General features: G+C 39.2%; 2 protein-coding genes across 3 annotated transcripts in view; one reads left to right on the top strand and one right to left on the bottom strand.

The window, feature by feature from the left end:
- The window catches only part of pacsin3 (protein kinase C and casein kinase substrate in neurons 3), a 46,900-nt gene that overhangs the window by 6,184 nt on the left and 21,453 nt on the right, over window positions 1-19,263 (bottom strand). For both annotated transcript variants that reach the window (XM_042491230.2, XM_042491237.2), the window contains 4 exons: window positions 12,943-13,098; window positions 11,407-11,582; window positions 9,423-9,543; window positions 3,119-3,261 (listed from right to left, as the gene is read on the bottom strand). In XM_042491230.2, the coding sequence (XP_042347164.1) occupies window positions 3,119-3,261; window positions 9,423-9,543; window positions 11,407-11,582; window positions 12,943-13,098 (596 nt within the window). The remainder of the gene's footprint in view (window positions 1-3,118; window positions 3,262-9,422; window positions 9,544-11,406; window positions 11,583-12,942; window positions 13,099-19,263) is intronic.
- LOC148190356 (uncharacterized) lies at window positions 17,018-18,673 on the top strand. The gene has a single exon (XM_088081711.1). The coding sequence runs from the start codon at window positions 17,018-17,020 to the stop codon at window positions 18,599-18,601; it is 1,584 nt and encodes a 527-aa protein (XP_087937837.1). The 3' UTR covers window positions 18,602-18,673.

The following is a 19,263-nucleotide window of genomic DNA, read 5'->3' as shown; positions in this document are numbered from 1 at the left end:
AATTCAGAGGAAAATCTTTTACTTTTTACTCAACTGAATTTACTTGAAACTCTTGTATTAGCAGCCCCTCCCCCCAAAAAAACCCCTGATGTTATACTATACTACTAACCTACCAATAGTACACAACGTATCTAAATTCCTAACTGACAAACAACAAAATTAAAATATTCTAACTTGTTTTATTAGAAATAAAATCAGACTAAGATATTTTATAATATAACACTTTAAAAGGAGCCATTCCTCATAATGAGTACTTTTACTTTTGATACTTCATACTCATTTTGCTGATAGTACCTCTGTACTTTTATTCAAACAACACTGTATGACTTTTACTTGTAATGATTATTTTTGGACTACAGTATTTCTACTTTTACTAAAATAAAGGATCCTAATACTTCTTCCACCGATGGAAAAATCCCATTAAAATCATCAATTAAGGTGTTGAAACATTTACTATGAAATCTTTTTTATGTCATTTTTAAGCACAAAAAAACAGTAAACCTTAAAGTTTCAGAAAAAAAGAAGAAAAAAACTTATTTGGCTGCAGCCTGCTTTCCTTAGATTGTGTATTCATCCCCTCCAAATGTATCCCAACTGAGGTGCTGTAAATAAACTAATAGAAGCTTTGAAGCTATGTCACACATCTCTGAGCAACCGCAGCTGTCGTCATCATGAATGTCCAGTGGAGTAAAAGAGTGTGTGTGAAAACCTCTGAGTGCTGGAGGCTCAGAAAGACACCACAGTGAGTTTATGGACTAACTGTGACTTCACAGAGGAAAACAAGTATTAGTTTGGAAAACAGTTCATAAAGACAGAATAGCAGACGAGCAGGAACCTGCTAATGGCTGCACAGAAAGTCAGGGTAGATGTTTGAACACTTGTCACTTATTTACCTCCACTTTCTATTTAAATATCTAGCAAAAAAATCCCCAAAGAAACCAAAAAATCCTAAATCAAACAATACAAAACCTTGCCTTGGATAAATGTGTAAATCAATATATATCGATATGCATTTGCTCAGGGTGTTTGTGTCCTCTGACTACAAATTTTTCCTTCAAAAGGAAAATCAATGTAATAGAAAAATAGAAAAAGACACATTTTTAGGAATATAGCCTCTTTCTCTGCGAATCAGCTAACATAATATAACACAGACAAACCTGCTGATGAAAATACAGCATTTATGCATGACTTGGGAGAATACTTGCTAGCCCTCTTGAGTACTAGACAATACTTGCATAATATTGAAGCATGCCCCAAAACAGGCTTCTCAGACTACCAGATCTGGCCTTTACGACAATTTCTTGAGCCCCCTTACTAGTTTAGAATTTATGATCATATTCGGCCTCCAAGTTTATTTATTTTTTTACAATTCTGCTTTTCCCTTCATTTTAGGGTTTTCCACTTTTTTTATTTCTCCATCTAATAAGAAAACTATTCAGTCAGAGAGCAATTTGTTATGAAAGAAATATAGTTACATTTTCAAGCATTTTCAAGCACTATATCAAAAATTCAAGCACTTTTCAAACCTTGAAAACAAAATCAAAAATCAAGAATTTCAAACACCCGTCCAAACCCTGTAAATTTAGCTGTTCTTGATCTCTGGTGGTGAAGCTGGGTCAGAAACCATCACCACGGTTACTGTTTGTACACAACATTCTTAGCAAAAGTGAAAGCAAACCTTTGATTCATTCTTGTTTTCTATATTTGCCTTTTTTTTCCTTTTCCTCTAAGATACGTGCTGCTACAGTTTCACTACCTTTCATAAAGTCCCAGTCTCACCTGTGTGCTGTGCCCAGGAACTTCTTGATCAGAGCAAAATAGGAAGAAAATAAGAAAATACAGGCCGAGGGCAGAGTCTCTGCAGATGAATATACTGCCACACACTTCAAGTGGGTCATAAGAGATGACTGAGAGGGATTACTACTGTTATTCTATTTTATTTTATTCTATTTTTTAAAGGAAGATCCTGTGTAGTAATCCTTTGAGAATAATCATTTGATTTTCTATGGCACCAAGCCTGCATAATGGAAGCATAAAGATTTGGGTCAATCTGGTCTCATGGACTCATTTCTCTCAGCACTGACAAAAAATTAAGTACGTGTTGACACAAAATTAATCTTTGGATTGTGATTTCAAAATCATCAGGTAACAGTTAAAAAATGCAAGATAACGAAGAGACTTTGATACTTAAAAAAATAAAATTGCAAGATAATGAAGAGGCACTTTGAGACTTTAAAAAATTATAAGTACAAAAAAAAAAGCCTATTTAGTTTTTTTAAAGTGTGACTAAGGCTGCAACACAATTACTTCCTTTAAAAAAAGTATTCTTTGTATTCTCAATTAATAGATTAGACCTTTTTGGATAAACTGTCACATAATAGTAAAAACTGCTTATCACAGCACTCTGATTTACCGCTGTACACCTGAAAACAAAAAGTCTCCTTCTCAAGCAACAGGAGCACAGAACACACATTTAAAGACATCTCACTTATCATTTTTTGGTAGAGCTTATTGTGAGTATTTCTATGGCTTAACTGCAAGAAAAACCTGCTGCTCCCCAAGAACACACTGTCAGCAGCTTCAGCAACCACACTCACAACGTGACCAGTGAACTCTCATGACCCCCATGACTTTAAGATAAACAATTTGGAAATTTTCAAGGACTTTTCAATGATTTGTTCCAGTTGAGGGAGGGCAGCAGACATGACAAGATTAAATACAGAAGCAGACCAAAGGACACACAGAGACACAGCCTTCTAGCTTCTAATTAGAGTGCATTATGTGCAGGATGTTAACTCCTCAGGGTGACTACAAGATAACAAGCTAAACTACATGCTGCCTCTATATCTGTTCCTAACAAACACACGCACACACACACACACAAACATATGTTGTGGGTTTGTGCGTGTGTGTGTGTGTAAAGGAAACTGGAAAAATTCTTAAAACCTTACTTTCGGCGGAAGTGCAGCCGAGGTTTACACTTCCTCCAATAAACTCAACAAAACAGACTAAGCTCTTTTTGTAGATGCTAATAAAACTAGAACTGAGACCTTTAATGAAAAATGGTAATACTGATAGTTATTATTAGTCTGCAGCTGATGTGGAGGTGTCCTCCTACCTGCCGGTGTCCAGGGTGATGGGACTCGGTGGGACGTCATCTCCACCTGAGGAGACGATGTTGGTGAGCTTGACCACATTTTCCTCAGAGTGTCCACCTCGCTCCTTCCTGCTGATGGAGCGACTCGCCTCTGGAGACCACTCCTACAAACACACACACACACACACCAGTGAAATTAATTAACAATAAAACACATCAATTCAATACTCTAAGGGATTTTCACTCAGGCTATGACCACTTGCATATGGTAGCTAATGTAAGTAAACCTTTGTAGATACGGACGTGAACTGACATTACAGAGTCAGTTTGCTGACTCACCTGCACCTGTACACTGTATGTCAGCCACAGCTTAAGGTACATCACATTTAAGATATTTAAAGACTTTTTTAATTACACTTGGAATGAAATTTACAACAATCAAAATCGACAATAAATTACGTTGGGACAATTTTGCCCAAATATTTACTGTAACATAAAACATGACTTTTTGGTGATGTTCATGCACGGGGAATTTGGCAGATTTTATATATTTAAAATAATGCTGAAATTAATAATTAATAACTAAATAAATAAATAAAAGGTGTTAACAGTTATTTTTAAACTGTACAATGCAATATCAGAAAAAAAATCACAAAATCCCATTTCCCATTTCTGAGCATTTTTAAGACATTTTCAAAGATTTATTTAAGACATTTTAATACCAATTAAGACCTTATTTTTAGATTAATTGACTCACTGCCTTTTAAGACTTCTTAAGGATCTGCAGGAACCCTGAGACAGAACGCAGTGATAATTTAGATGCAACATAGCTGCATATATGGTTGGCAGTAACTCAACCCACAGGGACTTGGCTTGGGATCTGGTAGGTTTTGGATTCAAGTCCAAGACCAAGTACGGAGTGTGGATTGGTAGCTCTAGAAGTGCCAATTTGCCACATGGAACCTGCCGAAGTGCCCTTGAGCAAGGCACTGAATCCCCAAATGCTCGGGGCGCCTGTCTATGGGCAGCTCCTTCACTCTAACATCTGCTCATTTAATACATGCTTATAGGTCCTGCCTGTGCATATGTGTATACTTCAGGCCTGTGTTATATGACAACAGAATGAAAAACTGAGTTTCCCCTCGGGGATTAATAAAGTATAAGTAAAAGTAAAGTAAGTATTTCATCAAAGTAAATTCTCCAAGGGCAGCACAAATTTACACAACTATGCAAAAAAGTTTAAGAGTAAGCTGAAATACATGTTGAAGATTCCCAGTCATTCAGCTCATGGTAACTCTAAGTGCTATACTGAGGGCAACTGGACTTGATTGAGTTTCTTGAGGACATTTTATCTCTTGCCTGAAACCCCTTCAATTCTGAAGAAGCCTCTTGGATGAGACGGAAAACGTCTTTGAGAATCTCACGCAAGTCAAGTTGCCTAGGATATACATGTAGCACTTTGAACGCATGCTGAAAATTTGCGTATTGGGCTTCTTCACTTTAGTGTCATACAGAGACAAGAAGAAAAAGGAGAGAGACTGGAGGTAAAAAACAAAATGAAAAAGGAGTTAAACACTAATGCTGAAATACACAAAGCAGCATCGAGGTGCCATGCAAACGCTATGGAAGGCCGAGTTGGCCGTTCCATGCGGGGGCTGTTTGATTTTGCTCCGAAGTGCAACCAAACTAAATGTCGTGGACAGTTTAAGATTAGGTAGCTTATGATGGCCAGAGCCATCATAAGCTACCTAATCATGAACATGAACACGCTTTCCAGCAGAAAAACTTCATATTTTTGGCGAGCCACACTGCACACTGCTTTGTGTGCTTTGGTGTAAGCTGCCACAGAAACAAACCTCCATTAACATGGTCATTTGCTAGCTATCTTACAGCCGCTGTTCATCTGTACACTGGCAGTTTGGGGGCAGATAAACAGACTGCACAAACAGCTTGAGATCCAATTAATTTATTTTAATGAATTCTCTCTGGCATTCAGAGGATTTATAATCCTATGGGAATCTGTAGCATTTTCTAATGTAGAAAATAATTAAATATATGTTAACTTATTATTGGAAAATAATAATAAATGAAAATTAAAATGCATGAAACACAATGAAAACAAAAACAAAGACATCTGTTTTGACAAAGAAGGATCCTTGTCTTAGATATATAGCTAATAAAATAAAGTAAATGTGATTTTTTCTTTTTTGTCTTGATGATCACTCTTGCCCTTCAGTAGATAATCAGTGGAGTTTGATCCGATCACACCCAGACAAAAACACACAAACACAAACACACAGACAGACACACTGCGGCCATAATAACAGGTTGATGACAGAAGTAGGTGGCTGGGGATACAGTTACAGGTATTTACAGTCTCAGTGGAGCCCAGAACAACCTCCAAACTATCAGCACTACAGGAGGTGTGTGTGTGTGTGTGTGTGTGTGTGTGTGTGTGTGTGTGTGTGAGTGAGTGAGGTATAGAATTAATACCACACATGTACATTGTGTAATTTTTGAGATATGCAGCAGAGGAGTTGAAGTTATGAATGAATATAGTCGACAGAAAGTCTTCAGAAGGACAGAAATACAAATGTGTGTGTGTGTGTGTGTGTGTGTGTGTGTGTGTGTGTGTGTGAGTGTTTGGTGTGTTGGGACAATGGCTCTCTGTTTGCGTGTCAGTGGCGCTGTGGGAACGCCAGGAGATTCCTCAGAGGACACAAGAGATTCATTTCTATCTGCCTACATCTCTACACTTATTTTTCTATTCTGGGAAGATAAATAGTGTTCTGTTTGTCATCATAGCAGTGATCCTCAAAACACAAAGACATTTCCAAATCCTCCTCAAGTGTGAAGAAAATCTCAAGTATTTGTTCTGTCTTCAGATCTTCCACAAACTCTCAAACTCTTAACATACATACATCCTGACCTCTGCACTGTGCATTAGTACAAATAATCACCTGACTGTCATCTGACTTCATCTCAAAAACAGCTGACTGAACTTTAAACTGTTTGCGCTGCACTGAACAAACTGTACAGTCCTCAGCTGATACAATGATACCTAAAATGCTAACACTTTACTTTAAATCCCCTATTTATCATTCATGAGAAATATACAGACATTTAATAAATAGTTCAGAACATATGATGATGAAATTGTAAGCAGATATAAGTGTTTATTGATGTATTGGTCAATGACTATAACCTCCTCCAGCTGACATCCATAAGTCGAGGCTGGGTATCGGTTGTCAATACCATTTTAGGTATCGACTAAAGTAACCCGGTGCCAAGAAGGTTGTAACATTTCAAAACTGTATTTTAACCTTTTTTGTGCTGATGGCCACTCTCCTCCCTGTAAATGGTCAGTTTAATGTCTGCCCAGACAACACAAGCTAAAAAAGCAGCAGCTAACGTCCAAAGAGAGACATCAAAGTGTCTCAACAAACTCATACCAACACAGAAACAGCTCAACTCTGTCGCCAAACCCTTAATAACCGTATGATAACTTTAGCTGTGTGGTGCTAATCGTTAGCTCTGTGTGTGAGCGGACAGACTCTCACAACTGTCCTCAGCGCAAAGCTCACACTCCCGCAGCAGGTACAACCATACAGTCGGTGGTGTGGTGAAGTTGAGTGTGGTGAATTGGACGGAGTTGCAAATGCAGTGTGCCAAGATGCCACCAAAACGATATTATGTCTAAACTACATAGCAGTCGATTCACATTATGGGTATCAAATGAAGCGCACCGCTGGTATCAGTATCACTTTAAAGAACTGGTATTGGAACTGGTATCGTAAAAAGAGGATACCCAAGCCAAGTACAAACAGATAATAAATAACAATATAGTAAAACACAACCAAAATAACATAAAATGTTGCTGTGCATCAGTTAAAGACTTTCACTTGTAGCTGCTTACAGAACATTATAGTGTGTTATAAATAACTTCTTTAATGTTAAAATACTGCTTCTAAATGCTAAATAAGGGGACTTACTGCGCATGAAAGTAGGGTTGGGCAACAGAAATGGCTTCTGAATTCATAAAATTCCTCCAGAAACACGTTTTTAAAATCAGCTTATGGATTCTTGAAGATTAGACTGCAGAAACACTCACGTCAATGCACGTGTGCTTACACATGCTTAATCAGATCCACCGCTAAACAGAGTTTGACGACAACACTTGGGAGATAGAAGAAGTCTATCTAACTTGACAAAGCATTTTCATAATTGCATGACATTAGCGTTTACAACTCGGGTAAAAACAAGTGTAAAATAGCTCAAGGTTCACTTGTAAATAGAGAGATTGTTTTCCTTTATTCAATGTTAACAAATGAAGAAGCAAAATCTCATTCATGGCAGCAGTGATTTGATTTCAGTAACCTCTCATCCTACTAAGTTAGAGGTTTTGAAGTTGCCAGTTGCAGTCAATTACAATTCTGCAATACATCCTACGATCCTCAATGGTATAATGTTTCGCTTTAGCTGAAACTGTTTCAAGGAGCTGTTGGTTCTGTTTTAGAGGATGTAGTTTGGGCTGCTGTTGAATTGCACCTTCTGTTCATAAATTTTTGTTGACCCTGATTGAAATGAATGAGATGCGGTCGTCCTCTCCGAACACAGAAAAAAGAACTACTGAATCAATCCAGACTTCATTTTGTTCTACTTAGCTTTTAAAACGTGATTAAGTTCTGGTTTTCATGTGTTAAAATCTGTCTCTTTGGCCCCATAAAACTCACAAAAAACTACGTTTTGGGATCTTTTACTGCAGCTGTTAAACATTTCATGAAAAACAAGGCTCTGAACTGACAGAGTTATCACATCACTGTGTTCATCACTGTGCTGTGACTTGACAGGCTGTGTTTAAACATGATGATGATCATGATGCCAAAATAATCTTTACTCAGTGAATTAAATGTGATTTTCAGGCATCAACTGCAGAAAACAGACAAAGAGATTTCACAATTTTGAAGTCTTCAAACAGACTTTCTGAGGTCCAGTTGCTGCATTTCCAAGTGTTGTATGTCGTCTCTTTTGTATGATTTGAAATTCGAGGATCCAGGTCTGGAACAGCGTACACACACATGCACACTCAGTGTGTAGCTGCCAAAAATCAAAGTGGAGGGCAGGAATCTAGATGATTGTATCTCTTTTATGCCTTCACAATTGGGTCTGCAGATCTTTTCACAGACTGAAAATAGGACAATACAATGACTCCTTTATTGTGAATCAGGGACAGAGAGTGAGGAGGGTGTGGAAATTCCTGCGTGTAACTGATCACAATCGGTTATATCATCCTCAGGCTAGATTCACAGAACTGCTCAGGAAAAAGAAGAAACTTTAAAATGGCTCAATGTGAATTTCAGACTGTATGGTTGACACGGTTCTCAACATGGAATTGGCAGAGCCAGCAATTAGCAGCTGAAGGTGCTAAATCCATAAATAACAGCACAAAACAGCAATGGTGTAACAGCTGTATGAGTGCAGTGCAAGCAGCAGCGATGAGGTAGCCAGAGGGATACAGATACACACACACACACACACACACACACACACACACACACACACACACACACACACACACACACACACACACACACACACACACAAACAAGCTCTCAGAGCCTAAAGAACTGATAAATGTCCCACTGATCTTTGTTATTTTACTTTGGGATTAAAAGGGCTTTTTGAAAGACAAACAGAAAACACAGCTGATCTGGAATATTCACTTGGATTATGTAAAAACTAAACTAGATATAACATGCTCAGTCGTGAGTTTTAAAGGTTTAGTAGGCTGACTTTGCAACATGCAGACAGAGTTGAGCTACACTAACTTGTTTTTTTACATTTATTTCAAAATGTAGAATTATTCATTTAAACTCTGAAGAAACAGTGATTTGTACTTCTGTTTTCACATATCTGTAAATGTTTGTTTGTCCTCAGCAGCCCGATCTGAAATCTGTAGATTTCCACCAATAACTTAACATGTATTGGTGTGAGTGTGAGTGTTTGTGTGTGTTCAGACATTCCTGACCCCACTCAGAGGTCTTAGTCACACAACAAGGCATTCACTGGAAACCTGTTTAATATTCAGTCTGTCTCTCTGAAACACACACACATACAAGCACGCACGCACGCACACGCGCACACACACACACAAACACACACACACACACACTGAACAACTAATGCAGTCCTGCGCTGCAGTCTTGTTTTCATCAAGATGTTTGGGGAAGAAAAATGAATGAATGAAGTTATATAAATAATGCCATGAGTGAATTAAAACAGAATGTAAGAGTGTGTGCGTGTCTATGTGTGTGTTCGTCCACACCTCAAACTGTGGCCAGTTCATGCTCATTCCCGGTCCGTGGGTGTTCCTCCACCATCTGAGATCTTCAGTGTCATTGGCTGCTTGGATGGTCTGACCCAGATCTCGGTACAGAACTTTAAACCTATTGGACAAAGTGACTGTCAGTCATCGCATATACTAAACGCCATCCTCCTCCGCCTTTAAAAATCTGTCATCGGAGATTTTAAATTCTGGTGGACACAAACAAGACTTAGTCATCTGAGTTTTTGTTCAAGTAAAAATACTGATGAGTGCAGGTTTAAAGACAGCAAAAGACAAACATTTTACACTTGTAATCAAGATTTAAAGAAACAGACTTATAGTATTGGTCATTTCCTGTTCTGGACATCACAGTTACAGTTAAAGTGTTCATACACTATAGTATATATTTACTCATTATAGTGTGTGTTTTGGGGGCTGGGCTTTTAAAAAGGTGGAACTCCAGATAAGACTATTGTATGTGCATATTTTGTAGTCGACACGATCAGCTTAGTGCTGGTTTGTTTACACTCAGAAATGATATGAAGGATAAACTTGTACTCATCTGCATCCATCCTGAACAGGAGCTGCAGGTAGATGCCTGAAGGCAGTGTGAGCAATGAACTCTTAAATCCTGTTTAATGTATTCAACAGAGAACAGACCGAAGGCAAAAACTCTTAAGACACATTTTATAAATCTTTCAAAACAGAAGGACGGTAAATTGTGAAACACTGCCCATGAGTGCCCTTTCGCAAGGTTTTATGATTATAATAAAAATTAAATCACCATTATTTTAATCTATATTGAGATCACGCTAATTTATTGTTAAATGGGACAAAATATTTGAGGTGCACTTTCACATTTAAATAATAGAGCACTTTTTCTTTAGCTGAATAAATTTAAATTCCTATAGACAAGTATCCGCAACTTTTTTTTTTTTTTAAGAGGTCAAAGTACCATGACGCACTGCGATGTTGCTGTTATTGATGGCTGAGTTGATACTGGATTAGGACGGGGATTTAGTGCAAATGTGATTTTTTTTTTTTTTATATACCTTGCCTTCATGCATTCATCATATTACAGATTGTGGTGTTTTTTTGGGTGGTTTAACAAGTGAGTTGCATTTCAGTGCAGAAGCAGGTCTCATGTACTCTTTGCATTTGATATGGTCTCCTAAATCCGAAATACTTCCTAACAATGTCTGATGACAAAAGATGATTTTTGTTATGCATGTCTGCAGATGCTGCAGCTGCTGGGTGCAAATATAGCAGCATGTCAACTCTTTGAAGGTGAACTCTGACTGCTGGTTCAGAGGCCCTTGATTTTATAGGCATTAGAAATTTCTGTAAACGGAGAATGTATTTTAAATGTCAACATTGCAGTCGATCATGTTTATTAATTATGGGAAGCCCAAATTGTGATCATGATGATTATTCGATTAACTGTGAAGCCTTATCTCATATCTCAGTTCAGGTAATGACAGAGCTCAGTCTGTATAGGAGAGCAGGTGGTCTTTCACAAAGAACCTGAATGGTCTCTCTGTACTCCATGTTAAACTGTTGACTCTGATTTTGGGGACTAAACCATTAATGTAAAAAAAAAAAAAAAAAAAACCTTTAGGAACTAAAGAAAAAAAAATAAAAATAAAGTCATTGGATGGATTTTTTCCCATCAAATCTAATCTATTCAACAAATCTTTGTTGAATATTTGGACAAAGATCATGCTGGACTTTCCAATCATGCTAACCATGGTAACAGTGGTTGTTTAAACAGAATGAGGGGTCAATAGTTAATGGACAACACCATGAGTTTTCTATTAACTCCTGTGTACATACACACGTTTAAAACACACACATTTAAACCTCGACAATTCTGCATGCCTTCGCTCTGAGTCATGGATCACGAACCACCTGATCACTCTGTTTTACTCAGGATGTGTGTGTGTGTCTATGTGTGCATGATTCTGTGTGCACATGTGTTTCCTACCCTTCTCTGGCGGACAGGTCGAGGTGTTTGTGGATGTCCAGCAGGACCTCTTTAAAGAAGCGCAGCCTCTTTCGCTCGGCCTCCTGGGTGAGGTCGAACACCTGCTCCATGTCCTCCATGTAGCGAGGGTTACAGCGGTTCAGGTCCTCCAGGGACTTTGTGTAGCGCTCCTTCATCTGCAACACACACACACAGAGCACATGCTGAGCTACGGTACAACCATGTGTCACCCTACGTTCAGAAAGATGAAGAAAAGCACGGAGGAAGAAGGAGTCTAAATTTTCAAACATTAAACAAAAGGATTGATGGCTGCTCTGTTAGAGGGCACTAACATCCTGCAAGAGACTTAGTTTATATGCCACTCTGTTGCAGCTGCAGGTGAGATACTGTGACTGTATCCACTGAGAGCAATGATCTGCAGCTGAGAAGTTGCGGAGTTAAATGTTAAATTGCGAAGCATTTTAGGTTTTTATTGAATGGTGTAGCCGTAGCGGTGCAGCGAATTTCAATATTCCAAAATCACACAAAAAGCTGCTGTCATTTGACTCTGCATGGTCCAATCTGTCTCAAACTTCACATGCTGCATGAATGTCCAGGCCTGAAGACATCTACATGTCAATATTTAGTTTTACTTATAGCACCACCAACTGACAACAGGAAACTGGCCTGAAATTAAACAAGACCAGATTTAATATGCATACAGCCAAAAAGCATAATCTGATCAAGATCGTTCCTGTCACTGTGTGTGTGACAGGTGCAGCAGCAGTATCACAAACACTGAATGGCAGTCGTCCTCTGCAAAAAAAAAAAAAAAAAAAAAAAGAATATCCAATTGCCTAAATTGAAAACCAAATACCTACTAAATTAATGAACACCCGAATAGCTAAATATTTGGTCCAGCCCTATGTTCCATCCAACAGGATGTCATGCTAAGCGCTGTTTACCGAGATCATGTGTTGGAGGTGTGGTGGTTTTCTGCAGTAAGAGCCTTTCATCTGTAGCTTAGTGTAATTGCTTCTTCTTCCTCTGCTATTCCTCTTTACACCCAATAAAACTGTGGAACTGTACATGTGGACGAGAAGACGCAGGAAGTGACTGATTCAGCTTAGCATCAGCAGCGTTTTAAATACAACTTTGACATGGCTGTAAGGCTTCCAGTGATTAACAAATGATCTATGAACTGAAATGCTTCAATAGTGATCGACAGGTTGGTCTACCACCCCCCCAAATAGTATGAATAAGCCATGATATTGAATTTCATTTCCTCGTCCTGTATTATGTTTTAGGATTTCCCTGTTTTTGGTTCCCTCTTCAGGTTCAGGAACTTCTTTACTGATGGGATTTTTGTGCAAAGTGGAGAACAGCAGAGACAAGCCCAGTCATGTTTCAAATCTCAAAAACACACAGGTATGTTTTTCTGGACTCAGTGACACACCCAGACTGGTGCAAGTGGAGCTACGCATGGGACTATCTGTAAATATGAGTGTGTGTGCGCGTGTGTGTATGTGTGTGTTTGTGTGTGTGTAAGCTTTGTACTTTCTCGGCCTCCTGGTTGCAGCGCTCCGCCCGGGTCGAGTATTTGCGCACTTCTTCCTGTGATTTTGTTGGGTCGGCTTTGGCGTGCGTTTCCCTAGTAACTGCAGTCCACTCCTCCTTCCTGGCCTGATGGTAGCTCTTCTTGCTGACCTCCACCTTGATAAACACATACACAAACCCACACACACACACACACACACACACACACACACACACACACACACACACACACACACAATGATACACTTTGATTTGTTGTTTCCTCCGTGACACATTTGACGTAACAGTCTAATATTAGAAACATGATTTACAGAAAGTGCATACTTTTTTTTTTTTTTTTATTACTTAAATTTTTATTGAGTTTTCTCATGCATGTAGACAAAACAAAACAGCATACAAGTAACAGTAATAATAACGTTAACAACCTGCCTGGAGATTTTCTACTATTCAGTCCACTGTTCCATTTAGCTTTTGTTCAGTTGGTGTCATGTCTCATATAGATGTTCCATTTTTTCCAGTTCATTTCAAATACGTTCTCCTTGAGTCTCAACAGGTACGTTAATTTTTCCATATCAAAGATTTCCTGGACAATTCCCAGCCACTGCTCCTGTTTTGGAGCGTTCACATTGAGCCAGTTTCTTGTGACCGCTTTCTTACTTGCTGCGAGTAATACTTTAGTCAGGTACAAATCCTCTCTCATTACGACCTTCTCAATATTCCCAAGATACATCACTGGACAAGTGTTTGGGATTTCATATCCCAAGACATTTTTTACAACCGAGTTAACATTTTGCCAGTATATCTTCATTTTTGTACAGTTCCAGAAGATGTGTGTATGGTCTGCCTCCACGCTCCCGCATAATCTCCAGCATGTTGCCTTGAGAATAGCCGAGGGCCTTCTCTGGAACCACAGCGACATTAACAAGCTGAAATCTGGACTGCAGCTTTTCTGAGTCGTGTTATAATGTTGTAATATAGCGCTCCAGCATTGTTGAGGTGATGCTCTTGTTTGTATTTGACAATTGGAAAAAAGAAATATTAAAAACATGTAAGCTTAAATAAGAATCAAACTTTGTTAGGGGTAGAATTCATATGCAAACAGTTTATTAACCCTAGAAGTTAGAGTTAGATTTTTCCAGCAGAACTCCCTCCATATTAATGAATTTCTTGATGTACATTGTGTCTCACACATTTGGTACCACTCCTCCTCTTGTATTTGAATTTTTCAGAAAGTGCATACTTATGAACTGGATAACAGAATGAGCTCCGACTAAAACACAGTGGAATAAGGTCATAATACTTAAATATTCGAGTTGAATATAGATATATAGGTATTTTACATGTATCCCACATTCAAAAGACGATGTGTTCCATAGAACATGGGAGCTTTTGTTGTCTACTCCAGCATACAACACAATAAAAGTATGTAGTAGAAATAACAAGAAATATATACAATATGTTCATCATATGTTAGAAAAATATTCAAAATGGCTTGAAGTAGCATCAATTTCAAATCTCTTGGTACAGGTCAATTATCATTTTACTTTTTGTTTCCATAGAAATCAATTGTGATGGTTTGAATCAGTTTTTTTTTAAAGATTTTTGGGCATTTTTGTCTTTAGTGTATAAGGGGGAGAGAGGGATGACATGCAGCAAAGGACACAGCCTCTGTACATGGGGCGACAGCTCTATCCACTGAGCCACCAGGCGCGCCCAGGTATTTTTTTTATTTTTCTGATAGCTCACATTCATTAAATGGTTACTTAGTGGTTCATTTTTAAGGAAAAAAAAACAAAAACACAAAATGACGTGTAATACATAATTCCTCTCCTATGTGAAAACATAGTGCCCACCGCCTACCTCCAGTCTCCACCAGTTGGCCACTCTGCGATTACCGCTGGTGGACGGTGTTGCTATGGAAACATGGTGGCCACCCTCAGGGCTTCTCCCAGTTTAGTAAGCACCTTAATTTTGAGCCAAAAACCCTTTAATTTAGCATTAACTACTATTAGAACCACTAACTTTGCTATGGTGACTCTGCTAATGGTACTAACAGAGCTAAAATGAAAACTGTAGTTTGCAATGCTGATTGGGTTTTTATATGCTGTGTGAAATTTGGCCTTTTAATCACTGAGGAAACCTGGGGGGCGACTGAAGGCGGGTACAATATTTCCATAGTAACACCTTCACAACACTCGAGTCAAATTTGTGAAAAACAGTTGATTTTGAAGCACTGTGAATTTGTGGCGCAGAGATTTTCTATTCATTTTTTTTATTTTTTATACATTTTTTTCCCCGAGAACACAAACTATTTCATTGCCCTGCTCTTGATATGTGGGCTTTTTTTTCCTGTAAAAATAAGAATAACCTTAAGGGACTGTTCTTTATTTATCAGAGAAGCGGGCTGTTTTTTTTTTTTTTTTTACCCTTTTGCCTCCCCAAAGCTAAAAATATTTTTCTTGAGCCTCCCTGAGTGGCTCAGGGAAAATGCACCAAGAGTTCATTCCAAATGATGTGTTCAAGGAGTGTCAGAGTTCAATGATTCAATGATCATTTTTGTTTTCACAGTTTCTGGCTGTGATAAATGTTGTCATTTTAGGTGATTTTTATTTTGGTGGACCCATGAGTTTGGAGGGCATGTTTTCTTTAAAAATAATCAAAAATTTTAAAAGATTAACAAAAAAAAATTTTTTAGAGACAAAGAAAATGCAAACAAATTAAAAAAATTTAAGAATTACAAAAAAAATAATGTGAAAAGTCATTGCTACACACTTCACACACACACACACTGTGCTGTGGTGTTACTGTTACAGGTCTTTGCATGGGCTACAATCTGTTGGAAACACCTGTACTTTATAGAGGATTTTACATTATTTGTGATTAAAGGCTGCAGCCTGTGTGCAGCAAAGTTTTCCTTGGCCAGTGGCAACACTATCAACCCACTATAGCCCAGTGTAGCTAAATGGTATATGCAAGCACATACTGCATTTTTTAAAATGAACTTAACATTTTACAACACAGTGACACAGTGACAAATGTATCTTAATCACTCTAAACCTCATTTTTTCTTTTTTTAATAATTATTAAAAAGTGGAAAATAATAAAAATTACAAATTCCAAGGCAAAGCCTAGAATGACACGAAGTTATAATAAAATGCAGGTTTTTATGCTTTGATGGCTGTGGCATCACTGCAGTTTGAATGGGTTTCAACAGTGCATTGTTTTACAGTTCACACTATGAATGCAACAATTTAGCTTCGATAGTGTATTTTAGACTTATTGTAGGAGCTGAGATGGAATATCCATGATTGAACACAAATACACAATCTTCCCAAAATGTATGCCGTATGCATGAACACGACTGAAAAACGTGAATATGCCCCAAACAGTCCCTAAGGGTTAAATGTTAGATTTATGGCTGAAAATAAACAAGTTTGCCTATTTTACATATATCTGCAATTCAAATGAATTGCCAATCATCTCCCTGTAGATGACTGTTGTTAAAGGGACGTGACAGTGATTCAGTCTATGATATCCCCAAATAAGGGATTAATATATCATTAAGCAACTGTATTAAAATGTAGAAAATTGTACACTGCTGTACTGTACAGCAATCAAAGAATGGACTACTTCAGTTTTTAATGCATGGCCACAGTGATTTGCACCATAATATAATAATACCATAATAACCATAAATGAGGGATGTATTACATTAAATTGTACAAAATTGTAATGTATTGTATTGTATTGTACAGTAATAAAAGAATGGACTCCATCAATATAATATAGAACCCACATATGTGTCACCTGTGTATTTAATATGCAACATCAAACAACTTAGCATAGAATGCAGTGACATCACGCTGACCTCATCATTAAAGGCTTTATGATGTCATAGTCTAGAATGTTGGGAGTCTATAAATTGGGGTGATTCAGTTCAGTTTTTCAGTTGGAGTTCAGTTCAGAGACGATCGAGAGGGAGATCAATCTCAGAGAAGACACCTGACGACCTACAACACCGACGACCTACAACACCGACATCGCAGAAGTTATCACATCAACTTCAGAGGAGAACATGGACACTCAGATGAATTTCTACCTGAGCACACTGGAGGAGCAGGCTCGGTGCGAGCTCAGTGACAAGGGTGTGACACTCACCCAAAGTCCAATGGAGGGGAGAGTCCTCCTGAACATCCAGGAGGATGTTCTGGCAAACTTTCTGGATCTCCTCCAGGACAAGAGGGAGAGTGTCAACTGGAGCAAAGAAAAACAAAAGCTTCAGAGGGAGATCTGTGGCCTCAGAGCCCAGCTGCGTTTGGCTGCGGCTAAACAGAACGGCTTTGCATCCAGCGACCGGAAAGTCACAGAGGCCAGTACCAACACAGAGCCTGAGAGCCAAGTGGACTTCGGTGCTCAGAAACACCTTGAGCACCAGGCCCATATTATCATGCACCTCCAGCAGAGATTGGCGCAGGCGGAAGGCCATAAACTCGCCCTTCTGAGAGAGCTTGAGGGAGTTAAATTTGAGCTTTCTCGGCGAACACAGTGTTTTGTTACGGCCAGGACCAACGTGGAGCTGGAGCTGGAGAGCCTCCTTCAAGGAGAGAGGACCCAAGCTCAAAAACATCGAAAGCAGCAGTCCTCCACCATCAAGCTCCTGAAAGATCAGTTGGAGCAGGTGAAGGACCAGAAAGAGGCCCTTCGGAGAGAAGTGACCACAATAGTGTCACAGCTTGACGCCGAGAAAGTCATCAAATGTCAGACTCTCTCAAGAGCAAAAGTGCTGGAAAAGGATCTGGCACTTGAGAGGGCTCAGACTCAACAGCTGCAGCAAAAGCTGAAGCAAGCGGAGGATGCTCTCTGGCATCAAAAGGTTGGAGCTGCCAGTATGCTTGAAAAAGTGCAGGCCTCCAATCAGACCAAGCTGGAAGAGCAGACGAGAAAGGTTGCTGCAGCCTTGAAAAAGGCTAAAGAGCAACATGAGACTGAGCGCCTCTCCCTCCAGCAGGAGGCCGAAAAAACCAAGGCTCAACTGGACAGTGAGACCGAAGAACGGATCAAACTGGCAGTTGCTCTGAAGGAGGCCGAGGAGGAGCTCAACAAGAAACAGCTCCAATGGCAGGAGGAGAAGTCCGCCCTCACTGCTCAGCTGCAAAGACTCCAGGAGACGCACGCAGCTGAGCTAAAGCAACAAGAGACCAACAGTGCATACTTTGTCTCAGTTCTGAAGACAAAGTATGAAAACCAGATGCAGAAGGACTATGACCAGTGGCAAAAACAGCGGACTGCCCTTCAGCAGGTCTCGGAAAACGTGAGATCCGCCTATGAGAAACATCGCAGAGACACGGAGATGGAACACAAGGACATGATCGCTGCTCTTAAGGATAAATTTGAACATCACCTGGAGAGCGACCATGACCTTTGGCAGCAGGAGAGGACATCGCTGGCAGACGCTCTGAGGAACGCAGAGAAAGACCTGCAGGGTCAGCAAAACGGGTGGCAGGAGGAAAAAACATCACTCCTCCAGGCCATGGAAAGCCTCAAAGAGACTCTGCAAGGAAAAGAGCAGGCAGAAGTCTCCCTGACCCTCCAGCTAGAGGAGCTACAGAGCCAAATCAATAAGAAAAAGAAGAAGAAGAAGTGGTACAAATTCTTCTGATTCTCGGCTCAGGACGACAATCACCAAAATGACAAACACACACACATGCATGCATTAGTTCTTGTATATTTGTGAGGATTAATAAAGGTCATTACACTTAACCCCCAGAGAGTGACTTTCTGGGGGTTAAGGCTTGACTAGACTGGTCCTCACAAACATATGACAACTAATGCACAGAAAAAGACACACACACATGTGCATTAGTTTACTTGTGAGGATGACTCTTGACCCCCAGAAAGTGATTTTTTGGGGATTAAGACATGACTTTACACCGCAAAGTAAATTTCTGGTGTAAAGTTAATTCCTCACAAGTAAATAACAATTAATGCACACCCAGCCATCCATGGAGAGGAGATCTCTCTTTGAATTGCCTCTCCCGAGGTTTCTTCCCATGTCCATCGGCTTATTCTGATGATCATGGGGAGTTTTTCCTCGTCTTCTTAGAGAGCTCGGGCTGGGCACCTGTTGCTGATCTGGGTCTTTTAGGCCTAGCAAAACATCTTCAGCAACAGAAAACCCCCCATTTCATTTCCCCATTATTAAACTATTTCCCCCTAAAAAAAATCCCCCCCAAAAAAATAAATCCCCCCCTAAATAATTTCATGTTTGTATGCCTGTTATTGAAAAGTTGCACCACAGTCGTGTGCAATATTGAATGTTTT

Source organism: Plectropomus leopardus, chromosome 1, assembly GCF_026936395.1.
Source record: "Plectropomus leopardus strain MGB_pleo_1.0 chromosome 1, ASM2693639v1, whole genome shotgun sequence".
Lineage (NCBI taxonomy): Eukaryota > Metazoa > Chordata > Actinopteri > Perciformes > Serranidae > Plectropomus > Plectropomus leopardus.
Note: the sequence above shows the minus strand (reverse complement) of the source record. Positions and strands in the feature narration are given on the sequence as shown.

Bases quoted from the DNA above. Each gene is read 5' to 3' on its own strand.
- LOC148190356 (XM_088081711.1), top strand. From the start codon at position 17,018: ATGGACACTCAGATGAATTTCTACCTGAGCACACTGGAGGAGCAGGCT.